General features: G+C 46.8%; 9 protein-coding genes across 9 annotated transcripts; 5 read left to right on the plus strand and 4 right to left on the minus strand.

The window, feature by feature from the left end:
- Positions 1-553: 553 nt before the first annotated feature.
- On the plus strand, positions 554-5441 carry SERLADRAFT_360459 (glycosyltransferase family 2 protein; the record flags this gene model as incomplete). Its single annotated transcript, XM_007315941.1, has 18 exons — positions 554-813; positions 915-1145; positions 1219-1609; positions 1680-1847; positions 1899-2097; positions 2150-2499; positions 2552-2632; positions 2690-2809; positions 2869-2925; positions 2980-3041; positions 3094-3160; positions 3216-3318; positions 3372-3400; positions 3457-3558; positions 3611-4018; positions 4078-4752; positions 4812-4836; positions 4896-5441. The coding sequence occupies 16 exons, from the start codon at positions 554-556 to the stop codon at positions 4129-4131; spliced, it is 2682 nt and encodes an 893-aa protein (XP_007316003.1).
- A 222-nt stretch (positions 5442-5663) lies between these two features.
- On the minus strand, positions 5664-6214 carry SERLADRAFT_435684 (uncharacterized protein; the record flags this gene model as incomplete). The annotated part of the gene is made up of 3 exons (XM_007315942.1): positions 5664-5829; positions 5887-5973; positions 6027-6214. 3 exons carry the CDS (start codon positions 6212-6214, stop codon positions 5664-5666), a joined length of 441 nt encoding a protein of 146 aa, XP_007316004.1.
- Positions 6215-7250: 1036 nt separating this feature from the next.
- On the plus strand, positions 7251-7805 carry SERLADRAFT_383678 (uncharacterized protein; the record flags this gene model as incomplete). The annotated part of the gene is made up of 2 exons (XM_007315943.1): positions 7251-7503; positions 7560-7805. A coding segment is annotated over one exon (175 nt), but the record flags the coding sequence as incomplete, so codon positions are not given.
- A 1227-nt stretch (positions 7806-9032) lies between these two features.
- SERLADRAFT_360463 (glycoside hydrolase family 2 protein) lies at positions 9033-13501 on the minus strand (the record flags this gene model as incomplete). Its single annotated transcript, XM_007315944.1, has 23 exons — positions 9033-9113; positions 9165-9591; positions 9627-10036; positions 10095-10531; positions 10582-10699; positions 10752-10795; positions 10854-10902; positions 10954-11028; positions 11077-11155; positions 11213-11437; positions 11491-11584; positions 11638-11675; positions 11788-11912; positions 11973-12009; positions 12063-12195; positions 12254-12588; positions 12639-12655; positions 12714-12799; positions 12853-12952; positions 13014-13033; positions 13092-13210; positions 13270-13300; positions 13352-13501. 21 exons carry the CDS (start codon positions 13499-13501, stop codon positions 9778-9780), a joined length of 2571 nt encoding a protein of 856 aa, XP_007316006.1.
- Positions 13502-13918: 417 nt separating this feature from the next.
- Positions 13919-15856, minus strand: SERLADRAFT_347403 (uncharacterized protein; the record flags this gene model as incomplete). Its single annotated transcript, XM_007315945.1, has 10 exons — positions 13919-14102; positions 14165-14305; positions 14377-14493; positions 14552-14938; positions 14986-15120; positions 15173-15259; positions 15369-15458; positions 15509-15616; positions 15680-15699; positions 15770-15856. Coding segments are annotated over 10 exons (1356 nt in total), but the record flags the coding sequence as incomplete, so codon positions are not given.
- Positions 15857-16375: 519 nt separating this feature from the next.
- Positions 16376-18053, plus strand: SERLADRAFT_435689 (uncharacterized protein; the record flags this gene model as incomplete). The annotated part of the gene is made up of 4 exons (XM_007315946.1): positions 16376-16654; positions 16723-16926; positions 16987-17324; positions 17378-18053. The coding sequence occupies 4 exons, from the start codon at positions 16376-16378 to the stop codon at positions 18051-18053; spliced, it is 1497 nt and encodes a 498-aa protein (XP_007316008.1).
- On the minus strand, positions 18049-19110 carry SERLADRAFT_414141 (uncharacterized protein; the record flags this gene model as incomplete). Its single annotated transcript, XM_007315947.1, has 4 exons — positions 18049-18270; positions 18355-18637; positions 18739-18763; positions 18863-19110. The coding sequence occupies 4 exons, from the start codon at positions 19108-19110 to the stop codon at positions 18185-18187; spliced, it is 642 nt and encodes a 213-aa protein (XP_007316009.1).
- Positions 19111-19394: 284 nt separating this feature from the next.
- On the plus strand, positions 19395-21843 carry SERLADRAFT_447148 (uncharacterized protein; the record flags this gene model as incomplete). The annotated part of the gene is made up of 10 exons (XM_007315948.1): positions 19395-19770; positions 19893-19912; positions 19968-20075; positions 20134-20232; positions 20290-20376; positions 20436-20570; positions 20650-21033; positions 21117-21233; positions 21289-21429; positions 21483-21843. The coding sequence occupies 10 exons, from the start codon at positions 19567-19569 to the stop codon at positions 21664-21666; spliced, it is 1479 nt and encodes a 492-aa protein (XP_007316010.1).
- An 81-nt stretch (positions 21844-21924) lies between these two features.
- On the plus strand, positions 21925-23621 carry SERLADRAFT_462187 (uncharacterized protein; the record flags this gene model as incomplete). Its single annotated transcript, XM_007315949.1, has 4 exons — positions 21925-22798; positions 22887-23003; positions 23053-23167; positions 23287-23621. The coding sequence occupies 4 exons, from the start codon at positions 21971-21973 to the stop codon at positions 23418-23420; spliced, it is 1194 nt and encodes a 397-aa protein (XP_007316011.1).
- Positions 23622-24086: the final 465 nt, after the last annotated feature.

The following is a 24086-nucleotide window of genomic DNA, read 5'->3' on the forward strand; positions in this document are numbered from 1 at the left end:
TGATCGTTGTAAAGTCCAAAAAGAACAGGGCAAAAGGGTGGAGGCCAGACTGCGCAGGCCTAGGTTATATTTGGGTGTGATCACAGTTGTCCGACCTATGGATTCTTATTTGGGCATAGCCAGAACGGCCGTGACCCCGAAACCAACCTTGCGGCTTCCTAATCCCGACCGCTGGAAGAAAAGACACAAAATCTTTGATCCCAATCACTCTTTGACCATTACGAATTAGCTGGGAAAAAAAGGATAGATAGATGAAATGAATGATTGCTATAACTGACGCGATTTGGCCAATCTTTGTATGACACTATTACATAGAAGAATGGGCGGTACGACAATGTCGTGATCCCGTGGTGGCTGGGGGACCGGCTAGGCGGTGTATAACATCGCCCTGTTTCCAAATTGCTTGTACAAAACCGTGGTTGCCTTGAGGCGTTGACTTTTCTCAACCGCCTTTTCAACTTTTCCAGCCTTCGCCCACCCACCACCTCCAACAGTCGGGGCTTATTTTTCTTACTGGACTCTCTGCCTTTGTCCTTCATCAGAATTAGGCAGCATGTCTGATAATCGTCCTCCTTTGCCTTCAGCTTCTTTGCACGATGAACCATATAGCGATCCTTTCGCAGACAGACCTCGCCAGACTCATTTCCAGGAGCCGGCTCGTCCGTATGAAAGTGCTGTGTCCTTGAATCAACCTTTTGAGAGCACTGCTACTTTACCTCGCGAATTCGGCGGTAACTACGCAGACGATGACTATGCAGAGAAAATTCCTTTGACGGGTGGTGATGGTTACAATGGCGCCTATTATCCTCCTGGGTACGTTCCGTATTTCGTCTTTGGTATTGGTAGCATATATGCGCGTTGTTCTTCTACTATTTGCCACGTCTTTGGCCTTGAACTGAGTCCACTCTCCACAGGCCTATTGATCCCACTGCATATGGTGACCCTTACTCCCGTCCATTGTCGTCTATGTCGTCCTCCACAAATGGCGTGGAGACTGCATGGAGACGTCGCCAAACTATCAAGCGCGGTGTAACTCGCAAAGTCAAGTTGACAAAGGGAAATTTCATCACGGAGTACCCCGTCCCTACCCCAGTGCAGAGCGCAATTGAGGCTAAATATGCTGCCACGAACACCACTGAATTCTCGTGAGCAGTCTTTCTTCTACCCCATTGGTTGTACTGACTAATCGCAAAATTTCTTCTTCCTTTTGTTCTACAGGCATATGCGGTACAGTGCTGCAACTTGTGATCCAGATGAGTTCACAGAGGCAAACGGGTGGTCCTTGCGCACGAAGATGTACAATCGTCAGACCGAGATTCTTATCGCGGTCACGTCATACAACGAAGACAAGACCCTTTACGCCCGCACACTTCACGGTGTCATGTTGAATATCCGTGATATTTGCAAGACTAAACAATCAAAGTACTGGAAGAGAACTGCTGAAGAAGGCAATCCTGGGTGGCAGAGAATCACAGTTGCCTTGATTGTCGATGGTCTGGAGCCTATGGACAAGAGTGTCCTAGATATTCTAGCCACTGTTGGTGTTTATCAGGATGGTGTTATGAAAAAGCAAGTCGATGGAAAAGATACAGTGGCCCACATATTCGAGGTAAGCTTTATTATCATATCTCGCAAGTCCTTGTACTTATCTCCGCTGATGTATTTTCATTTTTATTTAGTACACTACACAATTGTCTGTTGATGCCACACCTCAGCTGGTCCTTCCTCACGAGAATGATCCCAACAATTTGGTCCCAGTTCAAATTATCTTTGTCCTTAAAGCCAAGAATCAAAAGAAGATTAACTCTCATCGTTGGCTCTTTAATGCTATCGGAAAAATACTAAAGGTATGGTAGATTCGCTATCGTGACGATTCATTACTAATATTCACTTTGTAGCCGGAAATCTGTGTCCTCCTTGATGCTGGTACGAAACCTGGGCACAAATCTATTTACTACCTTTGGGAAGCTTTCTACAACGATGCACACCTTGGAGGGTGCTGTGGTGAAATTCATGCTATGATTGAGGGCGGTAGGAAACTTCTTAACCCTCTTGTTGCCGCTCAGAACTTCGAGTACAAAATGTCAAATATTCTCGGTAAGCACAATATGCTAGAGAGAGTTTTGCATTAGCTCAATTTCAATCATAGACAAACCTTTGGAAAGTAGTTTCGGCTATGTGTCTGTTTTACCTGGTGCTTTCTCCGCCTACCGGTATCGTGCTATCCTTGGGGTACCCTTAGAGCAGTATTTCCACGGTGATCACTCTCTAGCAGACCGTTTAGGTCCAAAGGGTATCTATGGAATGAATATCTTCACAAAGAACATGTTCTTAGCTGAGGATCGTATCTTGTGTTTCGAGCTTGTTGCCAAAGCTGGTGACCGGTGGACTTTGACCTATGTCAAGCCTTCCAAGGCCGAGACCGATGTACCAGAAAATGCAACAGAGCTAATTGGTCAACGTCGCCGTTGGCTTAACGGTTCATTTGCTGCGTCGGTCGTGAGTAACTATTCTTTCTTATATCGAACTTTGCTTATTGTGGATGATGAAGTATGCCATCGTTAACTTCTTCAAGCTCTATCGTTCTGGTCATGGAATTATCCGCATGTTCTTTTTCCACATTCAAGCCCTCGTAAGTCGATGTTTGTCTGCCCTAAATTCACTTGCTTATTGTGGAACATATTTATAGTATAACGTCTTTTCATTGGCGTTTTCGTGGTTTTCGATCGCCAATATTTGGTTGACGTTCAGTATTATCATTGATCTGCTTCCATCGCAAAACATGATTATTTTTGGGACTGCGGATGTCGTCAGTATTGATTACTTTTTCTTCCCCATAAAATTGTACTAATCTGCCATGATTACCAGACTCATTGGGTTAACCTGGCTTTCAAATGGATTTATCTGGCTTTCTTAGCGCTTCAGGTCAAAGGATATTCAATGCTTCGTCTATTGTGAAATCTGACAACCTTATTTTAGTTCGTTTTAGCCTTGGGAAACAGACCGAAAGGTGAACGGATGGCCTACACCATAACACTCTGGTGAGTCGCTTTCGATCTACATAAACTTCACACTCACCATCTTCCTTCGAAGGGTCTATGCCTTCTTCGCAGTCTATCTTCTCGTTTGTTCCTTCTGGTTGACTGGAAAGGCTTTTAGTGTAAGCTCTAGCTTTTATGTCGTCGTGTTGCTCAGTGACTCACCTGTAACACAAGAATATTCCCAACGAGCTCAAGAACAAGACCACTATTCAAGTGATTGAGACTTTCTTCACGCCTCCAGTGGGTGCTCTTATTGCAGCCATGGTATCTACGTTTGGTATGTATCTTTGTTCCTATTTCTGTATGTATGAGTCTCACCGTCTGTTTCAGGTATCTACCTCTTTGCGTCTTTCCTTTATGTAAGTCGATGATATCAATAGCGACTGATCATTCGCTGACCAAGGTCTGATATTAGCGCGACCCTTGGCACATGTTTTCTAGTTTCTTCCAGTACCTTTGCCTTGCGCCGAGCTTTACAAATGTGTTGAACGTTTACGCCTTCTGTAATTTGCATGATGTAGGTGACACAACATTTTTTGTGTGTTAGTGTCTTGACGCATTATGTATAGGTATCATGGGGTACCAAAGGTAGCGACAAGGCTGAAGCCCTACCATCTGTCTCGTCTAAGAAGGCGAAAGATGCTGAGGCGCCAGTTGTCGAGGATACTGCTCGTAGCCAGGAAGATGTAGATTCCGCTTTCAAAGAGACCGTTACGCGTGCAGTGACCAAGATCGACGTGAAGGAAGTTATCGAAAAGCCTACAATGGATGATCAGAACAAAACTTTCCGTACTCGTCTTGTGGCCTTATGGATGATCACGAATGCTGGGTTGGCTGTTGCAATAGAGAACATCAATGGTCTTACGAATGTTGATGAAGCACAATTGGACGCGAATGAGTTGCGTACGAAACAAAACACGTATTTCGCCGTCATCCTCTACTCGACTTTCTTCCTTTCCGCAGTGCGGTTTATTGGAGTGAGTGGCATTCATATACTTGTTCCCAAGGTCAACGTTGACATCACCATTTTGTACAGTGTTTGTTCTATTGGTTCAAGCGCAATTTGTTCAGATGTTGCCGAAGGAATTAAAGAGTTGTTGCATACAGATTTTCATTTCTCCATATGGACTGTTCACTGAAATTTCCATCTACTTTCTTTTATATCTGTTGCATTCTGAAGTTCACGGGACATTACATGAGTGTTGTTTCTACGCTACCTCATCATGACACTCCATTCCTTATACCTAGTGGTCCATCTGTCCCCTGCGCCCAGGCCGACGTAGATAGGTGAGGCGCATGCAGCCTCGGGCAATTTGCGGGTAGTGGTAATTAATTAGATTTGGATAATAAGCCATTTGTCGATTGGACAATTGCAATGCTAATCATAGCTACAGCTGTGAACATGCAGTATAATAAATATATCAGCTAGGTTATTCTCGGTGCTAGTGCTTCACGAGTACATCCCAGCAAATTCATGAGCATCATCATTATGAGAATCATCTCTGCTACTCTGATTGGTAGAATTATCGGTACGGCCGTCGAGCCTAGATAAGTGCCTCGCGTATTGACGGAAAGGTTCCAAATCATTGTTAAGGATGAGGCCGTCAAGGCCTCCAAATATATTAGGAGCCTGAGGGGTAGTCGTATCACGTTCATCATTATTAGGGTCAGTCGGGATGAAAGGCCGACGACATGTTGGACAGGAATCGTGCTTGTAGTACATCAGAACGGGTGACTCAGACTTGTACAACAATATGACGAAGTACTTACTGCATCGTTGATCCACTTCAATATGCTATTGTAACGACAGTCAGAGGGTACACCATTGACAAAGCATGGAATTCGACACTCAACTCTCTACGACAAAATATATGTCCACAGCTCTCACTCAACTTTGTTACGCCAAGCAGTTCGGGAGGGTGTGCTGGAGAGTCCATGGCAAGTGCCATCTCTTCCTCGGCGATTATCGCGAGAAAAGGGTTGAAACATATTGGGCAGAGAGACTCTAAAGTAGGTTCGTGAGGATAATAACAAGATTGATGTCAAAGATGACATGATTCGGAAGCTGACCTTGGTGACCGGCCTTCAGGAGATCCTCCTCAGTGAGTTGGGGTAGGCCTTTGATCAAGTCTGCAGTCTGTCTGAGCTGATGTTAATGCTATTGGGAGTGGGTAATGCCACTATACACGAATAGACCACATACTGTTGCGTTCTTCGACTCGCAGAGGACAGAGCCGCGAGATGAGGAATGATTTCATTCATATCCTCTAGGTTGAAGTGCATGTGCATATCAGACATCTTATAGCTCTTCACTGAAACGAAATAGGGTGTCCTGCAGTTGGTCAAATCGAGTGTCTGATGGTATAGACCGAGGAGGTTCAAGCTATTATTCAGGACTCCGAGATCAGGACAGCGACGCGTAACACAAAAGTAGTGCATTTAGCAAGCGTGGGAAAAATAACCTTCACAGTGAGATAAAAAGTTGAGTATAGAGACAGCGAGTGTTAACGAAACAACCGATAGACAAGATAAGAAGACAGATCACTGGTATCATGATAATCATTACAAAGACAGAGTAGCAGAGGGGATCCAGCCCAGGAGGACAAACAGGGAAACAGCGTATCAAAAAGGGTTGTCGTCCTCGTTCATCTTGTGATCCATGTCTTGGTGCTCCTTAACAGGTTCCGATTCTGATGACAGCGATTCACTATCACTAACGTCTTCACGCTCTTCAGACGACGTGGATTCTTTTGTGATAGGGAACAATGCCCCGGTAAGTTTAGCACCTCTGAATTCAAGGACCTTCAGCAATATAGATGCAGTTGCATTTGACCGCGACACTCACTTTGTGAAGCGTTTCTGCTTAGCCGCATTAAGCTTCTGGGTGACTGGAGTCATCAGTTTATCTGTAGGCGATATATATGTAGGGTTTCTTGGGTGAAGAGCCATCAGCCTTGATAAATTCGTGGTTATGACGTTACTTACTTGCTCTTCGCCAGCTTTTTAGCTAGTAAAGCTTTGACTCCCATTCCTGGGACTTGGTTGGCAACGCCATTTGTTGCGTTGCCAAGCGGTGCTTGTGGGACGACGACGTGTGCAGCCTGCGACGGGTTGTGCAGAGGCTGGATGGGTGCAGATACAGGAGAGTCATTGGGTGTGGTGACTGCAGACATGACGAATGTGATACAGATATACAAGCAAGGATGGTGGATGAGTTATTTCCTTTGAAAAAATACACAAGCTGGTCCAAAGCAAGTCGCAAAAGTTCCACAAGGTTACACAAACCAAAACTCTTTATAGTCGCGTTCAAAAATCAACCTCACGTGAAATCAGCACGTGACAACGCACGTGCTCGGAGAGTGCGTTCGAGTCCCAACCAGGTCCTTTTTCTGCAATTTCCTTGGTCTGAGAAACCTGAAACAAAGTTCGGTGAAAAGAGTCAGGCTGTGCCGCCGAAACCTCGAGGCCCATGAAATGCTGCGTGTCTTCATACGGCCATCGATACACCGTGTCTACATTGTTTGCTGTATATATCCAGTACAAGCACCCGACACCCTCCGATGAATGAAAAGGCTCCTCAGGACGGGTGCAAAACCCAAAGCTGGACGCTCAAATAATACACGATTTGATGATTTGAAATGGCGTTCTAGGTGAGCACTTGGCAGTTGATTTTCTGCGCACATGGAAGAGAGCTTGAAACTGATACGACTGATAGACTTTATAAGTCTATTCGCAGGTTGAAACATTGTCATGATGCGCCTGGTCCGTGTCAGATACCGAGAATGCACTTTTTTTCATAGACACTCAGACGATCTCAGCTACAGATTGCCACTATGCTTGCCTCCTAGGCTACCAACACCAACTGATACGCCTGCCCCGCAATCGTGCTGGTCAGGTACCCGCACAGACGAGTTTGAATGCCGGGCGCTACTCCAAACGGCAAACGTAGTGGAATTGCTTACGATAACCGTGGCTGTCCGTGGTCCACCCTCACGAGCTTTAGGTTTGGACGTGTCAAATGCATTGATCAAGCTGAATGGGAGATAAGGAATCCGCCCGCGTCTAACTGCATGGGGTATGTTTCTCAGCTCGAGCGTAACGGATGCCCTTATACGGTTCTGCGAACGCCATGTTCTATTTTCGCAAGTGTCAAATCGGGCGAGGCTTGGAAGCAGCACATGGCGTCATACATATCGATTTCCAGGTCCATTATCATTCCGCTGCGTCTGTTAGGCTGGCTATGCTTTAAGTTCCAGAGTCTCCGCTTTGCTGGAAAAGCTTCGCCGAATTCATAATGCACATAGTTCGCAGTTCCCTTTGGAAGCATCTTCTGCCGATGTAGTCGTGCTGATATTCTAGAGACAAGGTCATTCCTACACTTGGACTGTTACCCTCGACCTGTCATTCGTTTCGCCACTGAACTTAACCTTGCAATGAAGCCCACCGTTTACCAAAGCCTATGCTGTTGGAAGAGATAACAATGTTAGCCTGACGAGATAAATTCAACAGTTGACACACCATTGATTTCCAGTTTCCTTTAAGAGATCTGTGTTTATGTTCACACCCAAATGTGATGGTGGGTGGGTATGATGGAGGATAATATTCTAGCCACCTGTTGTAGCGATGGTCGACACGGGCTGAAACATATCATGGTTTGGCAATGGCCTGAGAAGAAAGAGAGGATTTGCCAGCTGGAAGGCACTGGCCGGGCTGTATTCGCTTGGAAGAACACATGCTTTCTAGGATATCCGAGGGGCGCTTTGTCACGGAAGAGGGTGGGAGAGAGGAATGGCAGATTTACCAAATGTTTTCCCAAGTTCCGGAGGCTGTTGATATCATTACTCCATTCCGAAAAGGTGGGTGAAGAAACGAAGGCTCGGACCGTCCAGACCATCGTCACAAGACCAGGACAACCTTATGCGGGGTTTCAGCTGAGCAGATGTGACGGCGTAGAGACGTAGGAGAAGCGAGTGCTATTACTCTCGTTGATGGGCGACGGTCTCGACATTCTTTGTTGTTCCTGGTGTTATAGCATGTAATTACTATAAATTTTGTGATGGACTGGCTTGCGGTCCGTGTGCATACGCGCCAATCGTGGCACTGAGACCCCAGCCCATCCTGCATCCCTTTCCTTTGCCTTCGTATTTATATACTCTTGTCCATTTACTCCGGACTGCTCTCGCATCCAGCTTTTCCTCCATTCCTCACTTTTGTTTGCCCTCCATTTCGTATATATATCCTCGTTGGCAACGGAAAAACGGCTCGGCCAAAAAAGCTGCATCAGCCGGTGGGGTCTTTCCGTTTCATCCAGCCACATCCTTTCCTGCCAGCTCCCCGTCTAGCTTTTCTCTTTCTCTCCTCACCTCTCTTTCTGTATCCAATCCTGTACCAACATGACTGGTGATATCCTCAAGAAGAGAAAAATCGCAGTCCTTGGCTCTCGTTCCGTCGGTGAGCTTCCTCCGTTGTTCGACGTCATACCACCAGAACACCAATACCCGTCCAGGAAAGTCCTCGCTCGTAATACAGTACATCGAGAACCATTTCGTTGAGGCTTATTATCCCACCATCGAAAGCACTTTCAACAAGAGTGTCAGCTACAAAGGCGTAGAATACGACTGTGACATCATTGACACCGCCGGTCAGGTCAGCTTTTACTATCACCCGCCTCCTTTTTTCCTTACTGATATCTTCTGCGCTCCAGGATGAATACTCTATACTAAACTCCAAGCACGCAATCGGAATACACGGCTACGTCCTCGTATACTCCGTCAGCTCAAGAAACTCGTTCGACATGATTCAGATTGTGTACGACAAAATCGTCGACTTTTGTGGCATAAATGACATCCCCTGTGTCATTGTTGGTGCTAAATCCGATCTTCAGACGAGGTAAGCTTATTTTCTTTTCATCTCCCGCCTTTGTGGCGTCGAGTGCACCGTCGTCAACCATGTTCGTTCTTGCCTCACAGCCCCACTATCAGACAGATAGCTTCAGCCGAGGGCGAGCAGCTTGCGAAGCAGAACAAAGCGGCTTGGGTGGAAACGAGTGCGAAAAACAATGTCAACGTCGGTACGTGTCCAGCCGTTTGTAACCATTTACTTTATTCTGATTATTGCGCAGGCAAAGTCTTTGAGCTGTGCCTTGCTGAAATAGAGAAACGTTCGTCTTCAACCAGGACGGATCCACCAGAAACTAGCAAGTGTACCATCATGTGAGACCTCAGGAAAGCCTGTCTGTCATCGCCACGTCCCAGCAACCGTTTTAACTGCAATGTCTGCACAACGTGTGGGCTCATCCCATTAACGTTTTCTGCATCGCTATCAACTTGCCTCCTACGTATACGATTATTTACCGTTTCCTTATTTTCCTTATTTCGCTTGCTCCCTAGGAGTGCCTTTTCTTATTTTGGCGATTTTTATCCGATAACTGATCGGACTAGACTGTCTCCCTTCCGCTACAGTATCTTGTCGTGCATTCCTGCTCCTGTACAGTTTGTAATTTTAATGTGTCCCCTGTGGGATGCTTGCCCCCTTCATATTCCTAGTCATTATAAATAGCGTACTCTATTCCCCGGTGGCTAATACTCTCAATTCTTTTTCATTGGTTCAGGACGTGCATAGTACCAGTAATGCAATGAAGAGAATAAAGGACACTCGTATTACACGTTCGAATCACTTCTACAATCATTTTCGTACATTCGATTCACCCTACCGCCGACTTTGCTTCCATCTTACTTCACGCCGAGCCATCGCCTAGGAACCGAACCTTCACTTCCCTTCCTTTTAGTCCAATGGCTTTTACGACCTGGGGGTCACCTGGTACAAGATCGATGGCTTGGTCGCTCCATTTGACGTCTTCCCCATCAACATCCATGATGATTCCTTTGATGGGCTTCTGCGTAGACAGTTGGACGGATTCTCCATCGCTGCTAACTGAGATCTTCAAGCCCAGTTCTTTCACGGTGGGGAACGTAATAAACTTGAAAGGCTCCGGCCTGTGGAAAGAATTAACAAAGAGAGCCAGCATGTAGAACAAGTGTGGCAGCTACTCACCAATTCGAGTATCTACCAAGCACAGTGCCATCTGCGTCCAACAGACGCGCAGAAACAATAATAACACCAGGTACTTCGCTTTGTTTCGTCCTGACAGGCTGGCCGGGGAGATTATCACTAAACAGCTCTGTGCTGGCGTTCGGCCCAAGTTTCACGGCCTTCGACCACTTGTCTGTCCACGACGAATGTAAGTCAAATGAAGTCACTTCAAGTGTAGCCGATTTCTCAGACAGGCTGTTGTTTGTGCCCCATATTTCCAGGATGGTCTCAATCTTGAAATCAGCGGCAGAAAATTCGTTCGCGAAAGTCTTCTTCTCTTTACGTGTCATGCCAACTGTGTACGGTCGTAATTCACGCGCAATAGTGAAATAGCCCGGCTTGGGCCGGAGGAAGTAGTCGACGATGGCCCAAGATGTTGTCGGCCAACAGTCGTTGATCTGGACTCAAAATCAGGATCGATTACAAGCGGAAACCCTGAAAAACTGACCTGCCAAACGAGAGCACCCGCAGTATGCTCCCTGCCTCTCCCACGCCAGTTACGCCTCCAAAGACGGTAAGCAGACGCCAAAGTTTCCGCTTGCATGATCTGCGTGTAGTACACGTAACTGAATGATCTTTAAGCATATGCTAACCACCATCCAAAATCTTACTGCGCACCTGTCCATGTCGAACGCATGTTTGAAATTTTCGACCAAGTAAAGCTATTTCGGTGAGAATCATGAGAATCGTGCAAGATTATAGCACCGTGTTTATCCGTACCTCTAACCGGCGCTCGAAACCGTCAGCTTTGTTGTGGTTGTTGTTCACTCTAAACGAGGGACATCAGCTCATTACAAACAAGCGTGCTGGATGAACAAACCGTGATTGCGGGTATCGCTCCAACTTGTCGCCAGCTAACCAGTAGTCCACAGTTCGGATGTTCGGATATCCCTCCCTGAAACCGGTCAATTACCAAGATATAAATAGTACCCCGCGAACTTACATGCCGAATTCAGAAACAAAACGACCAGCAAGGATATCCCAGTTGTGCCAAGGCTCTTGTGAGCCATGCCAAACGTTCCCTATATATCAGTGGTCTGTGAGTTCGTGCCTGATGTCAGACTATGGTATCTGCTTACACTGATGCAAGTCACCAAGAGTCTTGTCCGTAGTAACAACACCCGGTGCACTATAGGGGGAGCTACGATGGTAGAATATGTCGCAGAATTTGTTTACGATGGAAGGTAGGGTACGTTCGTATATGTAGCGCGCAGGGAACTCAGTTTTGCGGAAATCTGACGTCTCATCAGAGTAGTCCACAATCTTGATGGACTCCGCAAGCTGGTAATCTTCGTTGTTTCCGGCTGAGCGGGGCATTATTAATATATGCTAGTTCGATCTACCGACAAACACTCACCAAAGATGACGACCGAAGGATGATGACGGAGTCGCTTAACATTCTGTTCAGCTTCTACCTCAACCAGCTTGAGGAAAGAGTCATATGCAGGATACTTGAAAGGCCTTCAGTAAGGACGCAAAGGAGATATTCTCGAAGTAGTCTCACCTGCCCACAGCCAAACATGAAGTCCTGCCAGACGAGAACTATTGGAGGGTTGAAATTAACGGAGCAGCATTTGGCCCGATGACTTTAAAACTTACTGCCCAGTTCTAATAATTTTTTTCAGTGAAATGGTCATACAGAGAAGTGGAAAACAAATACCATCACAAGTATCATAGAATGCATCAGCCTCGTATATCCCTCCTCCCCAAACACGAACCATGTTCTGGTTTCCGTCCACAAGCAACTGCAACCAGGCTCTGTACCTATCCGCAGTTAGGCTATTTTGATGAAGCAAAGCACCGTCAATATCAGCATCGAATACAAAAATAGCGACTGACGTTGTTAAAAACGAATCAGCCGGAATCCAATTCGAGCCTACAGGATTAAGATCAGCTATTTCGGGCGCATATATACGACGACAGGCTTACCACCACAGAAAACACGGATGTTGTTAACCTCGAACAGGAACGTCAGGCCTGGCTGATCAACGAGGGGCTCTTGAACAACGCGAACACGCCTGAAAGATACTCTTTCTATTTTAGTATCCAAAACATTCCCTTGCTATGGAAGGGAAGTATTAGCATCAAGATTCTTGAAGACATCATGGAATATATGCTACCTTATCTTTGACTTGAACCTCCACGGTATACAATGGTTGTTTACCATATCCTACTGGATACCATAGGTCTAGAACACCAGGAGAGAAGAAAAATTCCGTCCTGGCGCTACCAGAGTCAGTCTTGAGGTCGGATTCGCTGACGATAGTTGCGCCTTGAGAGTTCTTCAACACAACCGAAGCAGAACCCGCAGTCTTCTCCGAGAGTGAAAGGTCTACGGAGAGACTGACATCGAGAGACTCGGAGACTTTGCTCCTGACATCGACATCGGTGAGGTGGGTATTATAGGTATGTAGCTTGACAGGCTTCCATGGTCCAATAGTCATAAGAACGGGGCCTAAATGGACAATTAGATAAAGATATCCAATAATACGAGGGAGAACTAACCCCAATCCCATCCGTAGCTATTTTTTAAAAATACTAAGTAAGCATAAGACGAGCGCAGATAACTAAACCACGCACTTGTACTGGGCCTTGCGTACATGGAGACGACTGGAATCGCCATTCCAGAGATGCAACTTCCCGTTCTGCTTTTCCAGTTCTCGCCCCTAGATGTTTCGTTTGTGCCATCATCGACCTAAAGTGAGATTGCTGAACTCACCTTAAGAAAAGCACTTGAAAAGGATATCAACAGCTCGTTTGAGCCGGCTTGAAGATATTGTTTTACAGGTGCTCTGTAAGACACAAACTGATTCTCCGTTCTGTTCTCATCGAATAATGGTCAAGAATGGTCTTATAGGTTTGGCAAATAGAAAGACAGACTGGAGAATTTTGTGGCCATTCTAGAAGTAAAAACATATCATTATAGCCCAAAAAGATTGATGTATCATATGTACTTACCAGTTGTACAGTCGCAAATGTGTCTAAACCGTCAAAAACAAGATCGGCGTTGGAAGTTGCGAGCTCTGCTCCTGAGGCGACGAAGGTATTTTTGAATGCCCAATCGCCCTCACCAACCCCTAGTTCACATACAGGTCTCATCAGATACTTCCTTAGCGGTATATGCGATAACACCTACATTGCACTTCCCACTCGTTCAAACCGAGGAACTAGACATGCCTCAGCTTGAAAAAACCTAGTATGTAGACTCCTCCACTTACCGGGTCAGGAATCTTCTTCAATTTGAGAAGCTCCACATGCACAGTGGTCGGAAACTGCGAAACAGATAGCCATTCATCCTTCTTGGTGCCTTTTCCTCCTCCAACTTGGGTGAAAGTCCAATTTTGTGTCAAGGGTCTGATAACGCTCATGGTGGTGGGGAGATTTGTTCAGGAACGGGGCGGTTTGCCTGTTAAATGTTATATACCCATTGAAAGTCACCTGTACCATCGTTCCTCACGAGATATAGTCCGGAGTAGATCTTATCACCGACATTTCTCCGTCAAAACACTGCATACAAAGCCATTGGGAAATAGAACTTTCTCTGCGCGAGCTTCGCAAGTCACGAAAAGCAGTCGATGCCGTTACGTTTATGAGTATTTATACGTAGAAAGCCTGAGTGTAATTCACCCCAAGACTGTAGATCACCTGGGGAGATTCTCATGTGGAGAAATGGTATCAACGGATATTTACTTATCCTCTGGGTTATTCGAGCGATCTGACCTTGTTTACAAAACATCCATTAGGTCTATATATGTGAAGCTGTGACTCACAGTTTGACTAGCAGTTTAAAGTAAGTATCTGAAACCTTTGGGCTGCCCTGATGCATCCTCCTCTTCCTCCGCTTTTCTATTTAGTTGTTCCAGATGTCGTTTCAAAGCCAAAGACATGATTATACACAGGCCGTTCCCAACTATGCAGATGGCACACGAATACCTGTACGAAGGACCCCACCATATCGGCCAGACATATCTGTGTGCACATATGTCATTTGTGTTCGAAAATGGATGTAAAAGAAAAGGTGCCAGACTCACGATCCTGCAACATTTCCTAGAGAAGACACGGCGTTTATGAAAGCAAGCGACACCGCACGTTTCGAAGACGGGCTGTGAATCGTATTACTGACCCATGCAAAAAACACGATGAAGCCAGTATACGACTGAGCCATTAGAAACCTGGGTATTCATTTTGTCGGGATGAGATCAAAGAAAACCATAGATGAGAATAATAAAACGTGCACACTTACAAAGAAATATAACGAGCGACTATATTCATAGTAGACATGGCGATCAGGAAACCGAGGATGCCAAGGAGCAAGGAAAGCGTAATATACATGAAACGCTTCCCAGATGCATCGGAATGCCTACGAGTATGAAGATAAATAAGTACTTGTGCTGAGAAAAATATGTCTTATAGAATACCTGGATATTACGAATGCCTCGAATGTAGCAAACAACCACGGTGGGGCACACAACAGCAGAGTGACCGTTGGACTAAATCCCAATGTTGCACTCAAAGTTGGAAAAAATGCGTTGAAGGATAAGGACACAACCATGCTAGTCAGCGCTATGGCCATCCACCAAACTTTCCAATCGGTGAGAGCTAGTATTATGGGGTTTTCCCGAGATTTATCCAATGCAATCACTGACTCTATGGTAGTGCCAGCATCTTCCTCCATCCTCTGTTTTGCGAGTGCATGTTCGGCAGGGGTGAGCCAGCTATGAGACATCGAAGGGAAATCAGGCAAAATGAAGATGGCACATATCGCGACGAAGACAGTAAGAGAGCCTTCGATGTAGAAAAGCCATCTAGGAAAATTTAGCAACGATACAGTATTTAAACTGAAGCCAAGTACCTCCAAGCTGCACGGCCAAGACGCCCATCCATACCATCAAGAATAGCAGAAGCCAGTAATGACCCAAACGCGTTACTTAGAAGAATACCACAGGATAGATATGCCATTCTCTGACCAAGCTCTCTTCGTTTATACCTGGAAAAACAGTCATTCTTGGAGTGCCAAAGCTTGATTAGAATTGACAAACCACTTGGACAAGAGAAACAACGCCCCAGGGAAAAAAGCAGCCTCAACAAATCCGAGGAAGAAACGGGTTAGCAAAGCACCAGTAAAACTTCAAGATGACTGTCACCACACGAACATTACATTAAAGGAGGAACTTACTCTGTCGTAAATCCTATTTTCCATTTCAGATTAGAAAATAGATGTGACATACAAAAAACTAACCTGTCATTATCGATATAAACCCCCATACAACCATGCAAGCTGGTAAATAGATTGATGGCTTCCCAATATAATCTAATAGCATATTGCTAATTTGGCTCTTAATAGAAATAATTACAGATGAAGTGAATATACTTACGATGGAACTTGCATGATGATGTAGCCCACATATAGAATGCTCAAAATGGTGTTGAATTCCTGCCCTTTCAAACCAAGGTCTTCCTCAAAGCCACGTAACCTAGCAGCACTGCGAGTTGTTCGGCTCTTGTTAGGAAAAAGATCAAGCGTGAATTAGGTTGATTGTAGTCACGCTGCATTATTACGGTCAATCTTCAGCAAGGGAAACAACAATGCCAGTGAGCCGATTTCCGGAGACCAGGAAATGCAAGTGCCCACGTACATAGTTCAATATATAAATAAGTATCAGGATAGACATTCGAGCGTCTAGCTTGCGAAGGAGAGTCCGTTCGATGACGTCTCTCTCCTCGTATGTTCTTGGAGCACTTTGGGCACCGCCATTATCCCCTTCTTGCACAGATGAAGCCTCAGGTTCCTCTCCTTTACGACAAAGGCATCAAATTAGAACGTCGTAAATAAATTCAGAGTACGACTCACGTAGAACGGTATAAGGAATGCCGCTAAATCTCCTGTCCTGTGAGTATGCCATGTGCTTTGCTTGGTGTTTTTCGGCTGTGCGACTTTCTTCGCTTAGATATCACAATATACAGAGTCAGACTTGCTCGTATGTAACGAGCCTGGTGAGCTGGCCGGTGAAGAACGGAATGGGACTCCAACTTGAAGTTGGCAACAAACCAGTCTTCGCCAAATAGGGCAGCATCCCTGTGTGAATGGGTTTACGGCCTCGCGGGCCGGTCCATTACCGAGTTCATTATCTCTCGAGTCAGTGGTTAGCAACAAAGCTCTGTAACTTATCTGAACAACACCAGGCCGTGCAGCAGTGATTGCAGTAATATAGTTCTACCCTTAGCTTTATCTGAATAGAAACATGGCAGCTACCGGCCTCCTACTCCTGCCCACCACCCCGCCATCTTATCACAGGATCGTCTCACCCACACTCACCATCCCCACCGACCCCCAGCTTCCCATCCCAGTCGGACTCCTCGCCTGCCAGCGTAAGCACCTCCCTTCCCCCGCCTCTCATCCCCCTACTTTGCTCATCACCCCGTCTAGGCGACCCATACCTCCGCGAGCTCGAGACTACCATCATAAACTGCACGATCTCCAAATCAGCACCCCCACCGCCAAATGCGAAGAAGAGCAAGAAGTGCACAAGCTGCGCCTGTTGAGCAGATGCTGGAAGTCATCTTGCATGATACAGTGATATTCCCAGAGGGAGGAGGACAACCGTCAGACATCGGGATCATCACCACCGCAGAGGGGAAGACGTGGGACATCACTCAGGTGAAGAGACACGGCGGGCATGCCGTACACTACATTCGTGTCCAGAATTCTGATTCGGACGCGCAATACTTTTCTCAAGGAGCCAAAGTGACAGTCGCCCTTGGAAATGATGGTGTGAACCGCAGATACGACCATGTAAGGATTCAGAACGTCTCACTCACCCTCTTCCGTGGGTTCTGACGTTTTGCTGTGAAGATGTCAATGCACACCTCCCAGCATCTTCTTTCCGCAATCCTCGAAACACGACTTAATCTCCCTACCCTGTCCTGGTCTCTCACCACATACCCCGCACCATGCTATGTCGAATTGCCGCGCAGCATGTCGATAGAAGAGATAACAGCCATACAAGATGAGGCCAACCGACTTGTCTTCGAGGGCAGGAAGGTCCATGTCGAGGTAGAAGAACTGAACAGAGAGCAAGAATCTGACGTACCCAAACATGAAAGCGGGCGTGCAGTCGGTAAAACCCTACCCGCAGACTACACAGGAGGTGTCAAGCGAGTAGTTGTCATCGACGGTGTTGACCGTAACCCGTAAGTATCCAACTCATATATACGGTGCATTATTGGATAAACTTTCCGCATAGCTGCTGTGGGACGCACCTCCCGTCGCTGCATAACTTGCAGCTCTTCCTCATACCTCAGACAGAAGCCCTCTCACGCTCTTCTACTACATCTGCGAGGCTCTACTTCTTATCCGGGCCACGGCTCATCGCCCACTTGACATCTTCGCACTCATTACTCGCCAATACTGCAGCCATACTCAGCTGCGGAGCTCCCCTAGTCCCCGACCGTGTTGGCCAAGTCGTCGACGAGCGTAAAAAGGCTGAGAAAAGAGTCGAAGACCTAGAGCTCGAGCTCGCCAAGTCCGTCGCTGAAGACATTCTCACAGAAGCTTGTGATCAATCAGAAGAGCGCTTATTCGTGAAGCATCTACACAGAACAGACGATGCGGCGAACGCACTGGGCTTCCTGTCCTCCGTGTCCTTCTCGTTTTCCAACACCGTGACAGAAAAGCTTCCTTACCTGTTAGTCATGACATCGTCACCCTCTTCTCAAACGACATCAAGCACGAGCGTGGTACTTGTTTCTGGATCAGATGAGCAAAAGGTAAAGACCGCCGGTGAACGGTTAAAGACCGAAATAGGGGTCAAAGGTGGGGGAAGGGGCCCAAGATGGAGCGGAAAGTTTATTGGCGTGTGGAAGGAAGGACGAGAAGACGCAGCAATTGAGGATATTCTCAGGGCTCTCGTCAATGAATAGACATTCGATGTTTACTATAAAAACAGAATATAGAAATCGCTAAATTGTTACAAACCAATGGGCGGTAAAAAAAATAAAATAAAAAAAAAGGTAAAGAAGCCAACAGAAAAAAGGGCCATTCAAACAAGTTCCTACTTGGGATCCTGTGTGGATTCTTCAATTAATGTAGTGTCAGCCTCTTCGTTGACTGGCTCGACATCCGCGTCATATATCGGAGCTGGATAACCACCGACAAAACGTGAGTTCATCAGCTGACGCACGTAAAAATAAATTGAGAGAAAAACAAGGGGACACCACGCACCAAACTCTTCGCCAGCATCGAACCCTATTTCAGATGAGGCCTCCATGTCCCCCCACTGTGAATGGTCATCCATATCCTCCGGACCGTCGTCCCACATACTATCCATATCTATCTCCATCTCCACTTCGAATTCGTCATTGAACCCATCCGTATCCAAGAATTCATCCTCCTCCTCCTCATCTTCTTCATCTGGCATATAGTCCCCATCAGAAGACTCCCCATCGGAGTCTACGGGTATTTGCACGTCAAGAAACGAATGTCGGCAGGTCGGACAGCTGCCATGCTATAATCATCCAATAGAAAGCAAAAAAAGAAATAGGGGGAGGAATCCCAACTATCATCAGGCGCCACTTGCATATTTTTATAACAGAAAGGACCACTCACAAAACTTCTAATCCATTCAGCCAAACTGTTGGAAAAAGCCAAAAGAAGATAACCGTCATCAGATCAAGCAATAGCCATGAAGCCACGGGAAAAGAAACCCAAGTGAAAAGAAAGTAAAGCTCACTCGTTTCGACAAAACATGTGCCCGCAGCTCGTCAACCTAGTAATTCCCTTCTCCTCGGCTTCATCTCCGGCCCCTTCCAATTCCTGTTCCTCCGACAATATCTTCGCAAATGAGAGGAGACAGATAGGGCACGACTCGTCCTGGGGTATATCCTCCGCGCTCACTTGTGGGAGGTCCGCAACTGCCAACTGAATACGCTGGCACAGGGCGACACGCGGGTCTAGCGAGGACTCGACGTTATATGCCATACCATTAAAAGCGGGATGTTTTTTAAACAATATATAATAAAAGAGTCGTTATGTTGTCGCAAAATAAAGAAAATAAAGGAGCTTGCTAGCTGTGTTGTCGCAAGCCGCCGTTTCGCGATCCCGTCGTGGTCGCTGATAAACAAGCCGTAAAGCGTAATTCCCAAAAACGCGTCAATCGCGCGCGTCGCACGTGACTGGATTGCCAAAGATATTCTCACGGTGCTTATTATATTCACCCAACTCTTTAGGTTCCGCTAGTTCCGCCACTGCGGAATTGTCGGTGCGGGCGACCATTTCATTTCTTTGCCCTTGTGACTTCTCAGGTGGACATCCGCTTCCAAAACATGTCCAGCGGATAAAATACTATCATGCCTGCAAGTTCTTATCAAGGTCATCCATCCTGGCGTGAGGCGGCTTCTTTTTTCCAGGTTGTCCTCCAACTATTCAGTGTAACTGATGCCATCCAACACATTCCATCCCCCCTCAATGCAAGTCGCAGAGAAAGGCTTGGAGGAGAGCAAGGAAAATGCCACCGTCCAAGGGCCCGACCCCGACTCTGAATTTGGCGGTTATGAAGCGCGGAAGAAACTCGAGAAGAAGTTGTTGTGGAAGCTCGATACCAGAATGTCGATCTTGGTGGTGATCTATATCCTGAACTACGTGAGTGAGCGTCCTTTTCGTGTTGGTTCTTGAGATATTTGAGAAGCCTTTTGGATCGATTTTGTTTTCCTTTTTTAATTTTGATCATTTTGTGGAATGTTGGGTACTGAATGTACGCGCAGATCGATCGTAATAATGCGGGGTACGTTCCTCAAGGTCGTTTGCATCAACGTGTTATAAAAGATTACTGCATACAGTGCAGCACGATTACGAGGTCTTCAGACAGATCTTCATCTCCAAGGTCAAGAGTTCGCAACCTTGCTCTCCATCCTCTACGTTGGGTACATCATCATGCAAATACCTTCGTAAGCATCTCGTTTGCCCAGACTTGCTGATTAGTCGGGAAACTAAAAATAACCGTAGTAACATGTTCCTCAATTACATCGGAAAGCCATCGCTGCACTTGCCTATCTGTATGATCATATGGGGAGTCATATCCTGCCTTACTGGTATTACTACCAAGTGCGTCATTTCCTTTGCTTTTCTCGGCAGACATTGTTCATATGTAACGTGTACCAGCTTCGTAGGCGCTCTTCTCACCCGATTTTTCCTCGGCTTCGTCGAGGCAGCCTTCTTTCCGGGCTCTCTCTTCCTCATCTCAAAATGGTCAGCTGTTCATATCTCAAACTTTCATCCGCAAGCTCACACTTGTGCTGATGACACAGGTATAAGCGCGACGAAATCGGCCTGCGTACTGCCATCCTCTATTGCGGTAACATTATCAGCAACGCCTTTGGTTCCCTTATCGCGTCTGGCATTCTCGGCGGCATGAACGGAGTTCTGGGTCACCAAGCGTGGAGGTGTGTCTTGGTTACGTTATGCAGCTCCCTTTCAATTTCGCTATTTTAATAACGTTCTGACCCACCTTATTCAACCCAGATGGCTTTTCTATATCGAGGGCAGCCTCACAGTATTTGTCGCTATATGCGCAATCTTTATCCTGCCCGACTTTCCCACCACCACGCGGTGGCTCACTGACGAAGAACGACGGCTCGCGATGCTGCGTATGAAGGAGGACGCCGCGGGAATGGGGGATCAAGATGAGACGGAACAAGGGGGACAAGTATCTGGGTTGTATCTCGCTCTGACCGACTGGAAAGTGTGGTGGTTCTCGTTCGCGATGTTGGCACAAGTGATCGCGCTGTCGTTCAATGCATATTTCCCAACTTTGAGCGCTACGTTGGGATACAACCCGACAGTGACGCTCCTGCTTTGTGCGCCACCATTTGTGTTTACGGCATTGTTTGCGTTTTATCTGTCTAGGTAAGTGATCTGGTAAACCGATTATTGTCGAACTTGAGATGCAAGAAAGGAGCAGCTGATGTGTATTTAATTTTACATTGTAGACGGAGCGATAAAGCGGGCGAGCGATTTTACCATATGATCGGGTCGTATATCACTGGTATCATCGGATTCGTGATCGCGATCAGCACGATGAACACAGCTGCGCGATATGTGTCCTTGTGAGTCGCGTGCTTTGGTAGAGATCGTGTGCGCTGATGTTGAATGGATGAGCAGATTCTTGATGGCGCAGTCATACGCAGGATTTGTGGTGATGTATGCGTGGATGAGCAACTCATTCCCCAGACCGCCTTCGAAGCGTGCGGTGTCGCTGGCGTTGATCAATGCGTTCTCGCAGCTGGGAAATGTTGCAGGATCGTAAGTGTGGCGAGACTGTACGACGAGTACAATATTGACAGGGGCTGGTGCAGGTACATATGGCCGTCGAACTGGGGACCGACGTACCGATACTCGTATGGGATATGTATTGCGACGAGCGGAACTGCGGTTGTGATGAGTTGGGTGTTCAGACAGCACTTGGCGTATCTGAACCGGAAGGCGGAGGAAGAGGAGGAGGAGAAGGGGATGGAGAAAGGATACCGATACCTGCTGTGAGGAAGATATTGTGTGATTGTAGTATAGTGAAGATGATTGGAAATGCAGCGATGAGATACGAAGAAGTGTAGCGTTTGAGACTCGTGATGGAATCTGTCGGGTAAGAACAAAGGGAAGAAGATAGTGAGTAATGGATTAGGGCAAGGAGAGAGACAGGTGATGATGGAGTAGAGCGGTAGTAGAGAGCGAGAACGTGTGCACTGCAGACACACGTGTTGAGTGACTGGATTCGGTCACGCGGAGCGAGCAGGCGAGTTGAGTACAAGTGTGACTGGTACTACACCGACGTGCACTTGACCCCCGCATGAATTCCCTCAGTTATCTTTCCCGTCAGCTCGACGTCTACGCAAATCCACGCACTCCCCCATCCACTCCCACAACTGACTCTCCCCGCACAAATGCTCCCCCAAAGCCATCCTCCTCCTGGTCCTCCTCCATCCTCTTCTCCCCACCCGCCTCCACCTTCGTATCTCCTAAACTCTCCTCCCAGCCATCCGCAGACTCACCTGTTCACTCCAAGTACAGACTCAGAATCCGTCCCCTCCTCCGCCGTCTCTTTTTCGTCCGCGTGTTCGTCCTCCTCTGGAACTCTCTCTGTGCTACCTGGGCCTCCTTACCAGTCGCCATCTCTCTCAGAGACTCTCCTCTCCCATCTACCCCAGATCGTCCTCACTCCAACGATATCGCCCAAATAAAACAGGAACCACCGCCAGACTCGCCTCTTCTCCCTTATCCACCACCAATCCTTCCTCCTCCATCTTCAACTCCACTCTCCATCATACATCGCATCAACCACTCGCATTCATTCCACCCTCCCCCACTCTCTTCCCACCAATCCTCTCTCCAGTCTTCGACGCTCCTAGACTCTGCTTCTAGATCCTCCACTCCCGTCCTCACCACACACAGAACTCCCTTCCACGCTCCAAAGACCCTCGTCCTCGATCTCGATGAAACCCTCATCCACTCCACCTCAAAACCCATCCTTTCCTACGCCTCTGGTGGTTCAGGCCTCCTCAGCTTTACCAGCTTCGGCTCCCGAAACAAGGGCACCACCGTCCAAGTCTTCCTCGGAGGCCGCAGCACTCTCTACCACGTCTACAAACGACCATTCGTCGATTACTTTCTTAGAAAGGTGAGCATCACTCTCTCCATCTTCCTCGTCGCGTCGGGGTGAATTGTCATCGTCGTCGTCACCGTCCTCTCTTTAATCTCATCTACAGGTCTCGGCGTGGTATACCCTTGTTATATTCACAGCTTCCATGCAGGAGTATGCTGATCCTGTCATCGACTGGCTAGATGCCGGCCGTGGCATCCTTGCACGCCGTTTTTTTCGCGAGGTTAGTCTCACCTTTCACTCGTCTCCCTACCTTTCCTTACATCTCCCAGTCATGCACGCTTCTTCCAAACGGATCTTATACCAAAGATCTCTCCATAGTCGAGCAAGATCTCTCTCGTGTCTGCCTAGTCGACAACTCACCCATATGTTATCGCATCAACGAAGGTTGGTCTGCACTTTCCTTACTCACTCTGCTACAACACGACTTTGCATCACGTTCTTGATTGATTTCATGAACGCTCAAACTGATTATCTTTTTCATCCAAATTTATGATACCACGCAGATAATGGCATTCCAATAGAAGGATGGACACACGACCCATCGGACGAGGCGCTACTGGACCTGCTCCCCATCCTCGACTCGTTGCGCTTCACAAACGACGTCCGACGAGTCCTCGGCATACGCGGATTTTTATAGGGGGGAACTAATTTTTGGGATGGGGAGGGTGTTACCATGGGTGTACATATATATTCAGGAAAAAAACTCTCTAAATCAGTTTTTGGGTAGCGCATAAATTCGTAATTGCATTTTTTGTCAAATCGTATCATCCGCCCTTTTTTTTTTGTTCTTTGTTGACATGACCGCAATTGGTTTTGGGAGCTGTGACGATTTTGAGTCTTCGAACCTCGATAAGTTGTTAGTTTTTTCTGTTAGTATTTTTTCACTCAGTTCTTTTGTCGCTGCACTAGGCAAATCTGCAACATTCATTTTTTAAAGTCATTTTGACATCTAAATTAATTAACACAACTTAATCTCTGAAAAAACTTTAAAAACTACAAAAAAAACCAACAGAGTAAAGAACAGGCTCCTCCACAGCCACTGTTTCGAGAGAGGAGGATGAGTGTTACACCACGGGCATGAAAGGGTTCCAGCCTAGCCGGGAGAGGTATGATTCGGACGCGAACAGCATAATTTCTTGCACCTCTGGAATACTTCAAAGATTATAAATATATGGACTATGAGAACCGCTCATGCCTATTTGTTTCGGCCCTATGACGATCATCTGCTACATCTCAGCCCTTTCCTTCGCTGACATTGGATTCGATCCCTGCTGACGCTCGCAGTATACTCGGTGCGCCCGGA

The sequence above is a fragment of the Serpula lacrymans genome (genome assembly GCF_000218685.1).
Source record: "Serpula lacrymans var. lacrymans S7.9 unplaced genomic scaffold SERLAscaffold_4, whole genome shotgun sequence".
Lineage (NCBI taxonomy): Eukaryota > Fungi > Basidiomycota > Agaricomycetes > Boletales > Serpulaceae > Serpula > Serpula lacrymans.